Genomic DNA, 12,794 nt, shown 5'->3' on the forward strand with positions numbered 1-12,794 from the left:
GTAATGTTCTCACCTTGTCTTAGTATTATTAGGAATCTCTTTAAGCTGAAATGACTTCTCTTAAACTTCTATTAGTATTAAATTCTTATTATCTACTCTTAATTGAAACACTATAACATCCTATATTAAGGATAAGCAGGGAGAGTTAATTAATAAAGGTGATTATGCTTAGATACGGTTCCGTGGAGGTAGATGCAAGGGTGGTATTCAGAAGATTATAAAGGTATTATTTAAACATCAGCATGGTCATGAAGTTTCGCATAATCTAGGAACTCCGGAGCATAAATAAAACAGCTTTATAAGTATTGCACTTATAAGGTGTAAATGATTAATGTATTATTACCTCAAAGCCGCTAGTATTATTCTCATCTTGTCCTTTATCATCTATTGTCCTGGATGACTATAATTGAGGCTATTATAAACAAGGCCATTAACAGGGACGCAGTAAGTCGCTGTTCTACTGCTCCCAATAGTTCAATGCGTCTTCTCACATTAGCACGTAGTCTTGCTGTCTCTTCTCTCCGCGAACAGTAAACAATGCCTGGTGCCAGTCTAAAGCCAGGTTGGACCACATATGGCTCTTTGGTGGCCAACGCGTCAATGCTCAAATACCTTGCTTCTGGCCAATTGTCGACTGGGTTAGCCTTATGGGTAGGCGATTAGGACGTACGCTCATGAGAGAACGTGCCATCTGGTTGGCTCTTGCTTAGTGGACTGGTTTCCACTCGTATCTTATGGACAAACAGAGGAACAGTTGAATGCGGCAAATTTCCGCTACTGAGTGGAGGACCCAGGGAGTATTGACTGAGAATCTGGATTTGGATGCATGTGCAGGCGGATTATACAAGATGCATTTCTGATTGGAGGGGTTTTCATTGTCGCATTACTGATATAATTCTAAATTATTAATGCTATCTTTTTATCTTATATAACTTCTATTTTTCATCTAGGTTATATATCTATAATATAGATTTTACTATACTCTCTTTATTTCTTGCCCGCATGCCTAGTCAAACACATCCATAACATACCTCACATTCCTTTGTTCATCGAACCACTTCCTTGCCTCGTCCAAGCCTATGTCACCCCCAGATCTCTTCTCAATCTCGGTCTTCACTTTGAGCATAACCTCTTTAACCGAATCAGCCATCGCCCTTGAGCCACACACATACACCATGGCGCCCTTGTTCCAGAGATCGATAAAGTCCTCCTTGTCTTGCCAGATCTGATCTTGGACATATCTGCACCCTTCTCTATGTCGACTGTACGCTCGACGTACCTGTACTGCGCCAAGCTTCTGCCAACTATCGAACTCGTCGCGGTAAAGATCATCTTGGTCAGGAGCACGACAACCGAAGAAGAGCAGAGCTGGCGCAAGAGTGCGACCTGAATCATATATAATGGCGCGTTGCTGTATAAAGCCTCGGAACGGCGCAAGTCCTGATCCAGCGGCAACACAAATTATGGGCGTACATTCTGGGTTTGAGGGGAGGCTGAAAGCAGCAGGCGATGAACGGATGGCCACTTGGAGCGTGTCACCCTCAGCTAGAGAGTCGAGGTAAGAGGTTGCGACGCCGTTGTATGTGCCGTGGCCTGAAAAGGCGGGCCCTTTGAGGACCGAGAAGGTAATAGTCGCATGAGCCTGATTCCATAGGGGAGACGAGGAGACGGAGCTAAAGAGGGGAGGTCAGTAGGTTGTGAAGCGACATGGCAATGGAATTCTTACTATTGACGAATTCGAATAGATGGCAACATCTGCAAGAAGTCTCCGATAGATAGTTCGACAGAGGGATACCGTTCCAGGATTTCCAGAACTGATACGCGCTTGTTGCTGATCTCCTCAACATAACTTTCCTGGGATAACGAGGTGAGAGCAGCTTTGGTCTCTACTTCGGACGCAGCTTCAGCAATAATAAGAAGGTTCTATCACGGCCAGTTAGAATTATGCCACATGTGTGCTTGACTGTTCTTTTTCTCACCCTCTTTGTGGCCGGCTGTGAAAGCTCAACATAGGAGCTTAATACATCCATTGCTGATACAGACGTGTCAGTCGGTAGGGCAGCTGGCGTACTGCTCGAAATTTTCAAATGAGCATCCATTGGAAGCCTGAACCTCCTCAGGGCTCGGCGAACAATCTCATGGGGATTGATGGGCAGAACAGCAAGGTAGTCTCCTGCTGTGTATCCAGTGCCTTCAGGTAATTGTATCTCAATGTGTTTCTTCTTGGATTTTACATCGATGTTACTTGTTAGTGTCTTGGTAGAGACCACTGTTGCCTCCTTGACATCTTGACGGAGGGTAAGGGTCCTAAAGGTACAGCTCTTGACGCTCAGTCCCTTGTCCGTAAGCATTGTTTTGCAGTCAGGCTTGTAACGCTTTTCAAGAGCAGGCCACAGAATGTTATCTTCCCATGTCTCAAAGTCACTGAAGACCATGTTCTGAGATACATCGGCAAGACCCATGTCCACAAGTCGAGTAGCGCCATGCTTTGCGAGACTACGGTCCACAAGCCTGGGAATGCGGTGGAAGGTCAGCACCCAATCCCTGTGACCACAGCCAAAAACAGCATACGAGACGTCCTTGAATGGCTTCTCTTCTTGGGCAGCATTCTCAACCCAGGCAACAAAATGCCCAGCATTGTCAGGGGGTTGGCCTTCGTATGATGCGGTGATGATAACAACAGGTTGATCTGCAGGAAGATTCCCGTTTGCCATGTCAAGACAATCAATCTTTGTGACGCGGAACCCATGCTGCGCGGCATCAGTTGCAACTCTCTGGGCCAAAGACTCGCATGTTCCACTATTAGATCCGTATAAGATTGTTATAGGGATACCGTCTTCAGCGTCAGCAGACTCGCCATTCGTCCCATTCGCCTCGCCTGTCGCTAAAACAGGCAGACCAGCCAGTCGGCGCTCAAGGGTGGTCGGCGTAAGATTATCCCTCAAGACTGCCCGCATATACATATCTTTGGGCTTGATGGTCAAGGTCTGCTTGAAGCCTAGATGATAATTGGGGTCAAGAACAAAATTGAAATTCTGCAGAAGCATAACCATGACCAGCAGAGATTCCTGCCAAGCAAATGGTCTTCCAATGCAGGCTCGCATGCCATTACCAAACGGCTTCCACGAGTTAGGGAATTCCTTGTTCATTCTGGCAAAGTTTTCGTCGAACATGCGTTCTGGCCTGAACTTGTCGGCGTCGTCGCCGAACACCGTGGGGTCGAGTTGTGATTTTGCGAGGAGGTTGATGATTGTTTCGCCAGCCTTGACGGGATACTTGTTCCCAAGAAGAGTGTCTTCAAAGGCTTCGACAGTGAAGAGAGGGATAGTCGCGTTGAGACGAAGGGTTTCTCTCAGAACACCATTCAGATATGGAAGCTTAGAGAGATGTTCCACCTGAATAGGTCCTTTCCCGACCACCCGATCCGCCTCATTCTGAGCAAGCTGGTAGGCATCTGGATGAGTGAGGAGTTGGTAGAAAGCAAACGATAGGAGCCCCGAAGTAGTTTCGTGCCCTGCAATAAGAAAGGTGATCAAGTTATCCATGATACTCTCGTCAGTCATCTTCTTACCAGTTTTTGTGTCGACACCTTCAAGCATAGCTGCCAAGAGGTCCTTCCGCGTGCTTCCATCTGCCTTTCGGGCTTCAAGAACCTCCCTGGCAGTATCTCTCATGATTTCAATATCTTGCTGATATTTGCGGTCGCGATCGCGGTAGACAATTCCAGGTAAAGGCAATCTTCGAGGCTTTTCTCCAGCCTCTGTGAGAAACTCACCCATTGCCTCAATGAATGGATGGAGTACTGGAGAATAGTAGCTGTTGAATCTATAGCCCATAGAGCATAACGCCAAGGTGTCTAAGGTAAGACGAGTAAAGTCATCGGTTACCATGATGGGCGAGTTCGGTCCGTATCGTGCCCACTTGAGAGCAAGTTGGGAGGCAATGTCGTGCATCTCGTCGAACATGCGCTGGATCGACAATGGCCCGAAAGCTGGCATCAGCACTCTGTGAGCAATGCCCCAGTTCTCCTCTCCAAGTCTGGCCTGCCTCTCTGTTTAGGGTATGCTCTGTCGCCGTTACCGAGCAAACTTACGGTAAAAAGCCCGTCGTGAACTCCATCTCGAATTTCCTATCAAATCATCAGCCTCAGTGCCTCCCTAAGAGCATACTCTGACGTACAGTGAGTGCTGAATTAACACATTTCTTGAACCGCTTCTCATTGCATGTCTCGTTGACCAAGGCTTGTGTAGATACGATCACGACAGATCGGCCGGGGAATTTTAGTCGATAAATCTCGCCTTGCGATGAATTGTTAGTTGATTGCAGTGGCCCTTCAATCGCAAGATGATGCTCACCATGCCGTTCAGCGAGCGATACCATAGAACCCAGAGGGAATTCGGGGTCGATTGATGTAATGTTACCTAGCAAAGGCAAGCCCGAAGGGGATGGGATCTCAACTGTCCCCGCCATAATACTTTGATGCTTAGTTTGCCGTAGTTCAGTCTACGGCCTCTGTGTCAGAGTACATAAAGAAGAAGGATTTTTGACGCAATTTTGTATGCTCCACGACATGGGACCACAAGGGTCAAAGTTTTGCAGGTGCCTCGGCTCATGACGAATGCATTGACCAGGGCAGTTCTACTCTCCATGGCCTAACAAGAAATGTCAGGGTCTTGTCAATTTTGTTGGGACGTGATGTCTTCTCCCACAGGCCGAAGATAGTATATGAGCTCGAAGAAAGGTCCCTGAAGTCGGCCAAAATGTTGAGTCAGTACCTCGGTGAGACCCACTTAGTCCCGAAGTGCCGAGGTGCAGTGGTGATCATCGTACTTAGCTAGAAGCATTATCTCGATAACATGAAGTCTGGGACTTGGCGAGATAAGATTCTATTGTATCCCTCTACCTTGTCGCTGAATTACTTCTTCGGAGATGGGCAGTTTCTTCAGAGTTAACGACAAAGTTACAGTCACCAATAGCATCATAACGAGCACCATGACCCCCACCTAGAAAGAATTTCCGAAGGAGTCATCAGGTATGAAATTGGCGAATGGTGTCCAAAACGCCGATAACATCCCCGTCGATGCGAAATCATAGTCCTCGGAGTCATCAAGCCACTGCGCAGTCTCAATTCCCTGCGTTTCTGGTGAAACTGTTGGGTCTCGTGAAACGACCTCAGCTTCTCGAAGCCTTTTCTCGACCATGGTCCTAGCGCGGTCGAATAGCTTATACGCCGCATCGGCAGAGACATAAGCCTTTCGCATCTCATTTAGAGCTAACAGGCAGAGCCCCAAGTTATTCTTTGCCAGCTGGATAGATGATAAGTTTGATGATGTTATTTCAACCAGGTAGACTAGGATTGGCAGGCCAATGGTGAGCATGCAAATAAACTGTTAATGTGATAGTGCCTGGAGGTGTCTGGGTACGCACGCAATCGAGTGGGAGAACTTTATCAGATCTTCTGCTATTATGCAATTAACGGCGTAGGTTGGGTAAGTAGCTGCAGTCCGAAGCTTGTTATTGGCAAATATTTTCAAAAATCCTTCTCCTATGCAGGAACTCTATGCGGTGTTTGTGGAGGAATGGCCGATAAAGTGCTATGATAGCTGCTCTGCAACTGTTTAGCCTGTGGCTATTTGCGATCCCCTAAAATCTACTAAGCATGAAGCCAAAATTGACATAAATGAGATGCTAGCACTGGACTCTGGTCATTGCGAGTGCTACTTGGTACCGTACTCATTGTGCTTTTGTGCGTGAATCCCTGGATCTGGCGTCCACAAAGTGTCTTGTAGGCACTGTCTCAACCAGTAGCCTCTCTCAAGGTATGGGCAATCGTCACGCCAGCGTGAACGTTTTCCGCTGTAGGGTAGGTAGAACCGTTCCAGCTCTTACCCACATTGATTTAGGCTGATTTGTATGGTGTTTTGTGAAAAATGCATCTCTGCTCTAAATTTTCGTGCCCTGCATGCACCAGTGGGATTACTAAAGGCATATACAAAGGCGAGTGACCTACGGCAGTTTTATGCCACTTGAAGAGACTACCCCAAATGGCAGTTTGGCCCAAATTACCACCAGCCTCGTGGTTAGGGGGATATTAATTATCCTCTAATATTTATAAAATTTTCTTATTAGCCCTATTATTACATAAGTTAGAATATTAGAATATAAATCCGCCTAGGATAATACTCTACTTTATGTATTATAATAAACTAGATATCTACTATACTAAATATTACTCCTATATATAGGCGTCCTAGAGGATATCTTAAGCCTAAGACTAATGCCTTATTCCTATATAAGTGCCAACACTAACAGATTAATAAGTATTTTCTTAAGTCTTATTATCCTAATATTATTAATAGCCGCCACTAAAGCCACTAATTAAGGCTAAACTTTTACCTATTATTAAAGTATATACTCATAGCATTTAAGGCTTGTTAATACCAGAGAGTAGCCTAGATGCAGGAGACTAAGCGCTGCTTATTATGAGCCTGCTAGAAAAGGGTATTCCTTTAGGCATTAAAGATAAGTTTATAAATAAATTTATTTATAAATATAAAAATTCGGTTTAATTATTATTATTTCCTGTATATAGGTCTAACTATAGTAACTACTTTAGTTAGCTAAATAAGTTAATACTTATCCGCCCTTATCTCTCTATTAGTTTTAATACTAATTAATTAATTAGATATATTAGTAATATTAAAGATGTAAGTCACTTAATAACACTCCTTGCTAGGTATTTATATTAGATACTAAAGCAGCTAATAAAGATGGCATATACTTATAGGCTAAATAAAATGCTAATAATAAATATAAAAAAGCAGTTATAAGAACTAAAAAGATTTAGAAATTAGACCTAACTATTAAGTTTCAGGATTAGATAAATCAGTATATAACTAACTATATTAAAGCATATAGGATTCGCGATATACCTGCTAGTAAACTACGCCATTCCTCGGTAAAGCTTACTAAAGAAATATTTAATAACGCTTAAGCATGTTTAGAGCCAAAGCAAGGGTAAGGCTGTTTTCTAGTAATGGCGACTTAGTGACTAACTAACTGCTGAATCTAGTAATAATATGCCTTACGCAGTCTCAGATATTAATATCTTAAATGAGCACGCAACTCAGCAAGCAGACATAGTCTATAGGCCTTGCTATTACCTTTCAGGGTACCAAAGCACTACAAAGAGTTAGCACGACGAGTATTACAATAAATCTTCCGCACCTGAGCAACGCCTTATTTCATTTAAGGACCCCAAGAATAAGACTTGGGCACAGCTGGTCATAATTGAACCCGATGGTGATAACGACATCGACGAGACGCCTGAGATGGACTTCCAAGTCACATTAACATATACTGGAATGGGAGTTTTCGATGTAAAGAGAGGTCTTTGGTAATGTGGACTTGTCTTTTAGGTGTGACTTCTACTAACATCTCGATAGGGACATTAACGACTTCCGGACACTGCTGCCACAATTGGCATCTACAGCACCGTCGGATTGCCATAAGCCTCTTTACAAGACAAACAAGCTACTTTTAGCATATGGAGTCAACCTTATTGTTAAATTACCGCAGATCATGGATCGGGATGTGGCTAGTAGACTTCGACTGATGCCTAGTTTGATAGATAACTTGCCGTTGACGTTGGTTAACGGAAACGACTTGCATACCCAGCCACAGACAAATAATGCTTACCCAGTCTTGTTAGCTGTTTGGCTGATAAGTGTTAGGAGATGAAGGAGCTCCCATAAGTTTGGTCATTGGCGCAAGACATGGTTTCGTTGTCAGGTTGATGCAGACATGGAGCCACTTCTGTCGTATTAATTGATTAATGAGAGACAACAATGGAGCCAAACGACAAGAAGACATGGGAAATTGTATGGAAGGTGAGCATTGCTGACTTGCTCTATTTTCCGTGTTGTAAGATGCCACTCACTTCATTTGATATTGACAACTGATGGAAATAAAATGCATTTGTTATTGACAACGTTGATGATGATGATGATGATGAGCCTCTAACACGCTAACCAATCTGATCTAAACAGAGCTTCTAGAATAACTAACAATGTAGCTACCTGTGCATGTCGTTGATGTTTCGAGGAGGACGGATATTCCTGTGATTATTTCCAGTCGGCCTTGCGACTTAGCCAATAAGAGCACTGTGACATGCAATTCATTTCGCTTCAATGGCGGATCTGGGCTTAGCCCGTGGACTATTGAGAAACTATTGGCATTAGCTTACTATTCCCACGCACATTACTCCTATTTCCTTTGTGCCGCTGGATAGATTTCTTCCTCTTTTGTTTTATTTCTTCCCAACTAACTACTTCTTTTTTAACGGCTTGAAGCCACTTGATCTGCCAAAATGCGATTTTCTGCGTTGGTGTTGTCCATCTTTCTTGGCGCTGTTTCAGCGGGTCCTTGCCGACCTTCTAGCGTCGAGAACAGTTCTGAAACCACTGGACTTATTGGTGTGACGACGATCGAATCGCTCTCCTCAACTTTCGCAGCGACTGTGTCAACTAAGCCAGGTGGCGCGACAACGGCTGCTATCACATCTATCGTCGAGACTACGACAGAATCAAGCGCGGTTGCTGCTACCACTACTGCTGCTGCTAGCATATGCAATGCACCAGCCGCCCTGACATGCTGCCAAACTGTTGGAACCGCAACTAATCCCGTCATCAGCCTTCTTCTGGGGTTGCTTGGTATTGTGGTTCAAGATCCCAACGCTCTCCTCGGAGCAACATGCATGTGTTCCCTCACTGCCTTTCCGTTTCGTGGTCTAATATTTCCTTTCAGGCTCATCTATTACTGATCCCGCGACTTGTCAAGCTACTGCAGTTTGCTGTAATGATAATAGCCATGTAAGCATTATCTTCCTACTACTGTCTACTAAATGATGTTAACTTGTGTTACTACAGGGTGGCCTTATTGCTATTAGTTGTTCGCGAGTTTAGGGATATACTAAGATCTATTCTTAGGATTGGGATAGGGTTATATTAGGCTATAGAAGCTATTTGCTTTAGTGCTATTTATATAAGGATTTTCATACTAATATTAACTTAATAAAGCTTTACCTGCTAAGGAGTAATAAATATTTAAATTATATTAGCCTTTAGAAATACTTAGAGATATCTTTTAAGACTAACTTATAAACTTAAGAATAATAATAATAATATTATACTAAACTCTTATATATAAAAAAATAAATTAGTTAATTTATTATTATAATAAGTAATAGGGTTAACTTATAATTTTAATTTATTAGCTTTTATTTATAACCCTCTTAATATCTTAGGCTATATTAAAGTTAATAAATAAAAGAAAGTAGCTTATAGTATTTATATAATTAATACTATAAAGATATTAAAATATAATTATTAACTAATAAAAACGCATTCCTATTTATAATAATCTAAAATAGGCTAGGACTATCGGAACTAACTATCTGGCACTACAGAGTAGAGTCTCTATAATAAATATTAGGGAAGGCATCAACAAACAATAGTTATATAACAAACTCGGTTAAGAGAGCCGTATACAGGAATATTATAATGCTAGTTTTTCTAAGAAGACAGCCTATCACATTACAAAAAGTTAGGAGCTTCGACCGTCCAAACAACATCAATTCTCAGCCGACGTCCACAGGAAGCGTTCTGGTACAGTCAGTCATGCATGATCGAGAGCAAGGGTAATAAATTTCGATGACTGATGTATGGTTGTTGGTCGTTGCGCACGTGCCATTGACTTGACCCCATTTAAGCATGCAGAAGCTAACACAGACTTCAAAAGTTCTGTCTTATCACAAGGACAAGGGGCGAGTGTGTCCGAGGATGCAGCCTCTATAGGTACTTTTGTTACTGCAAACTCTTCCATATTGATGTTCACAGCCCCTGCTATCAATATGGAGTCTAGGTAGCACGGAAGATGGGCGTCGTCCAACGCCGTCAGCGCTCGCAATAGTCCAGACCATTTGGACTATTAGTCCAGACTGCAATCCAAAATCAACAATCAATCCACGACGGGCGTTCGTGGATTGACGGCTAGGATGATGCGTCCGTTGAAACGAGCCGTGTTGATCTGTATCGCACCAGTACATAATGCATAACATGTCTTGAGTTTATACTACCCGGCCGGTGTATTTGGTCGGCCATTTCATGAATGTATCACAGGAAAGTCAACATAATATCCAAATAATACACGAATAACAATTTCCAGCTCTTGTAGAATTAAATAATAAACCTGAAATTGTACCGCAGATTATGTTATATCTACATCCATGATACTCCTGCTTCGTAATAAATCTTTTAGCCATACATTAATGGCATCGCAGGAATGAATCACCACACGGTAAAAAGTGAATAAGACATTCACTACATCCCCATTTCTTACACTGAGAGTCTAAGTAGCAGTCGTAATCGTAACAAGCTCGCGCGAAAATATCTCCCACCCTCTCTCTTGTGCTGATATGAGGAGCTTCCTCCTTAACGCAGCCCTTCTGCGGGACCTGAGAAGTCGGATTTAGTGTTAGTCTTCGGACAAGCGATAGAAAGTGTTATATAAAGTTTTTGGAACGTTGAGAGAGCACGTACCGCGTCATCGACAACAGCCTCGTTGACATGAGTCTCGTTGACCTGCTCTCGGGTAACCTGGCCCTCAGCAGTCTCTACCGGGGCGGACTCCACCGTGGAAAACGCAGCAGTGATAGCGAGGATTTTGAAGAGGTTGACTTGCATATTGGGCGATATAATATTGTTATCGTTGGCAGGATAAAGAAGAAAGCATAGGGATTGAGGATTGGTTTAAAGGCTACGCTCATTTGGTCGTTCAGTGAGTGAGAAGGCTGCTCTACTTATATTCATCAATTCATGATCCCGTTCGGATATTGCTGTCTAGGAATTTATCATCGCTATTCTCCCACAATATACCGCGATAGTCCTGCCTCAATTGGGGTTATCAGCTGCTGAATCCATGTTAAAGAAACTGTATGTTGGTCAGAGTGGCTGTGTCGCATGCGGAATAGTATAACAATCCTCGTGATTTATGGTTATCTTCCAACAGTCATCTTCGTGGGACGATTCCGAATCGTCTCCAGTGTTGTTGTTGGTCGTTCGACATATGCTTGAGGCATTTTTAATACGCAGACCATCGGACCAACAGTGGAACCTTTGAGTACGTGCCTCGCCTTAAGAAAATATCAATTTGGAGATTATTGTAGCGAGGTCGTGATTGGCACACGGCGGCCTCCCTTATTTGCCCTAGTTCAGCATATAGACTGTCCCTTTCGGCGGCACAGCCCTGATGCTACGTTACGGTCAAGTATTTGCTCCAATAGAAATTGAACATCTTCTCGATCCTTCAAGGTGGTAGTCCCAATCCACATTCCACCGTTTGACTTTGTGGTGACTTCCAGATACAGTAGTTCAATCAGCCCAGGTGCCCCTTTGTTTGCGCGCTGCCCAACTACTTCTATAGTACCATTACTACGTAGGTACATGCTTCACCTGCACCCCTGCAGCTAGCGCTTCACATACCCCGCCTCTGATAAACATACCATTAAACCTCGACAACTTGCAATGGGGCTATGGCTAGCCTTCTTGCCGACTCTCTTGATCCTCTCTTCGCAGTGAGGTCTCTGCAATATCTGGTTAAATTCGCTATCTACTGCTCCGTTGCAAGTTTTCTTTTTTAGTTTTTACGGTAGTTCGTCCTCGATATCCTCAAGCCACGCCGCCATTACTTGCATCAACTCGCTGGAAATATGGCGGACAAACTGCCAGCAAGTGTTCCTCGGACTCTCTTATTTGTTAGTATGCTAACTACTTAATTAACCAACTTTAGGATCCCACCATGCCTCAAGGCGCCGCAGACCGACAACCTGTGCATGATAATATGTCGCTACGTAACATACTCAAATCGATGAAGAAGGATCCAGACGGAAATGGCATAAATGCATTGGGCTACGATGGTGTGCTTCGTAGTTTTGACCTGGAACGGAATGTTGTTGATGCAGTTGGCCTTAACCCAACCCAGATCAGAGAATATTATAAAGGTCTGCCTATGCCTGACAGATTTCTTACCGCCGACGGCCGTAATATATCCCGCAGGGATATGTTTTACCCTGATGCAGAGAATATTCCCAAGAAGTTTACAGCGGAGGATATAGCCAAAATTGAGGCACATAACGAGGAGTTAGACAGGCGCGGAGTCACATGCTGTGTTCTAGACAAATCAACAGACGACGGTAAACCGAATCCTAGATAGTTCCTTTTACTTTTAATTCCTGTGGAATGTTGATTATTTTATCTCTTATCACGCTCTTTCCTGTGTATCTGTTATATGATACTGCGTGCCATATCGATATTTCCGCTTTAACCTCTTATAGAGCAGCCGGCATAGGTAAATAAAAAATCATCCACTGGAATAGGGTTTGAGCCCGGGGATGTATTACCGTCACCGATATCAAGGCGGCCATTCTTTTCAAACTTAAACGTAGATCATCGAGAAGAGCAATAATTTCCGTTATATCCTTTTTAATAACAGCAGTTATAATACTAGATATAGAGATATCAGCTTCTGACATATAAACCTTTTGTAGATTTATTTATACTATAGTTACAGTTAAAGTCAGCAGCAATATCTACATATAGGTATCTAAATTGTTGCAAATCCTTATCACCTTCCTTCTCTTCTATTATCTATCGGAATCTCAACTTGATTGCGTTGATCTTTGTCACTGTGGTTTATACTCCTTTGAGCTCCTTAGGATAATGTTCAAACTTATTCAA

At 43.2% G+C, this 12,794-nt stretch overlaps 5 protein-coding genes across 5 annotated transcripts; 2 read left to right on the forward strand and 3 right to left on the reverse strand.

The window, feature by feature from the left end:
- Positions 1 to 1,006: 1,006 nt before the first annotated feature.
- On the reverse strand, positions 1,007 to 4,470 carry FOBCDRAFT_289301 (cytochrome P450; the record flags this gene model as incomplete). Its single annotated transcript, XM_059611742.1, has 5 exons — positions 1,007 to 1,673; positions 1,727 to 1,923; positions 1,980 to 4,043; positions 4,094 to 4,129; positions 4,180 to 4,470. 5 exons carry the CDS (start codon positions 4,468 to 4,470, stop codon positions 1,007 to 1,009), a joined length of 3,255 nt encoding a protein of 1,084 aa, XP_059464297.1.
- Positions 4,471 to 5,003: 533 nt separating this feature from the next.
- FOBCDRAFT_197833 (uncharacterized protein) lies at positions 5,004 to 5,378 on the reverse strand (the record flags this gene model as incomplete). Its single annotated transcript, XM_059608889.1, has 1 exon — positions 5,004 to 5,378. One exon carries the CDS (start codon positions 5,376 to 5,378, stop codon positions 5,004 to 5,006), a length of 375 nt encoding a protein of 124 aa, XP_059466851.1.
- Positions 5,379 to 8,368: 2,990 nt separating this feature from the next.
- On the forward strand, positions 8,369 to 8,963 carry FOBCDRAFT_237449 (uncharacterized protein; the record flags this gene model as incomplete). The annotated part of the gene is made up of 3 exons (XM_059610145.1): positions 8,369 to 8,711; positions 8,806 to 8,870; positions 8,928 to 8,963. The coding sequence occupies 3 exons, from the start codon at positions 8,369 to 8,371 to the stop codon at positions 8,961 to 8,963; spliced, it is 444 nt and encodes a 147-aa protein (XP_059466852.1).
- Positions 8,964 to 10,017: 1,054 nt separating this feature from the next.
- On the reverse strand, positions 10,018 to 10,742 carry FOBCDRAFT_126759 (uncharacterized protein; the record flags this gene model as incomplete). The annotated part of the gene is made up of 4 exons (XM_059607815.1): positions 10,018 to 10,131; positions 10,399 to 10,407; positions 10,457 to 10,513; positions 10,599 to 10,742. The coding sequence occupies 4 exons, from the start codon at positions 10,740 to 10,742 to the stop codon at positions 10,018 to 10,020; spliced, it is 324 nt and encodes a 107-aa protein (XP_059464298.1).
- Positions 10,743 to 11,856: 1,114 nt separating this feature from the next.
- FOBCDRAFT_237451 (uncharacterized protein) lies at positions 11,857 to 12,270 on the forward strand (the record flags this gene model as incomplete). The annotated part of the gene is made up of 1 exon (XM_031175017.2): positions 11,857 to 12,270. The coding sequence occupies one exon, from the start codon at positions 11,857 to 11,859 to the stop codon at positions 12,268 to 12,270; it is 414 nt and encodes a 137-aa protein (XP_031051802.2).
- Positions 12,271 to 12,794: the final 524 nt, after the last annotated feature.

This window comes from Fusarium oxysporum, chromosome II (genome assembly GCF_013085055.1).
Source record: "Fusarium oxysporum Fo47 chromosome II, complete sequence".
Classification (NCBI taxonomy): Eukaryota; Fungi; Ascomycota; class Sordariomycetes; order Hypocreales; family Nectriaceae; genus Fusarium; species Fusarium oxysporum.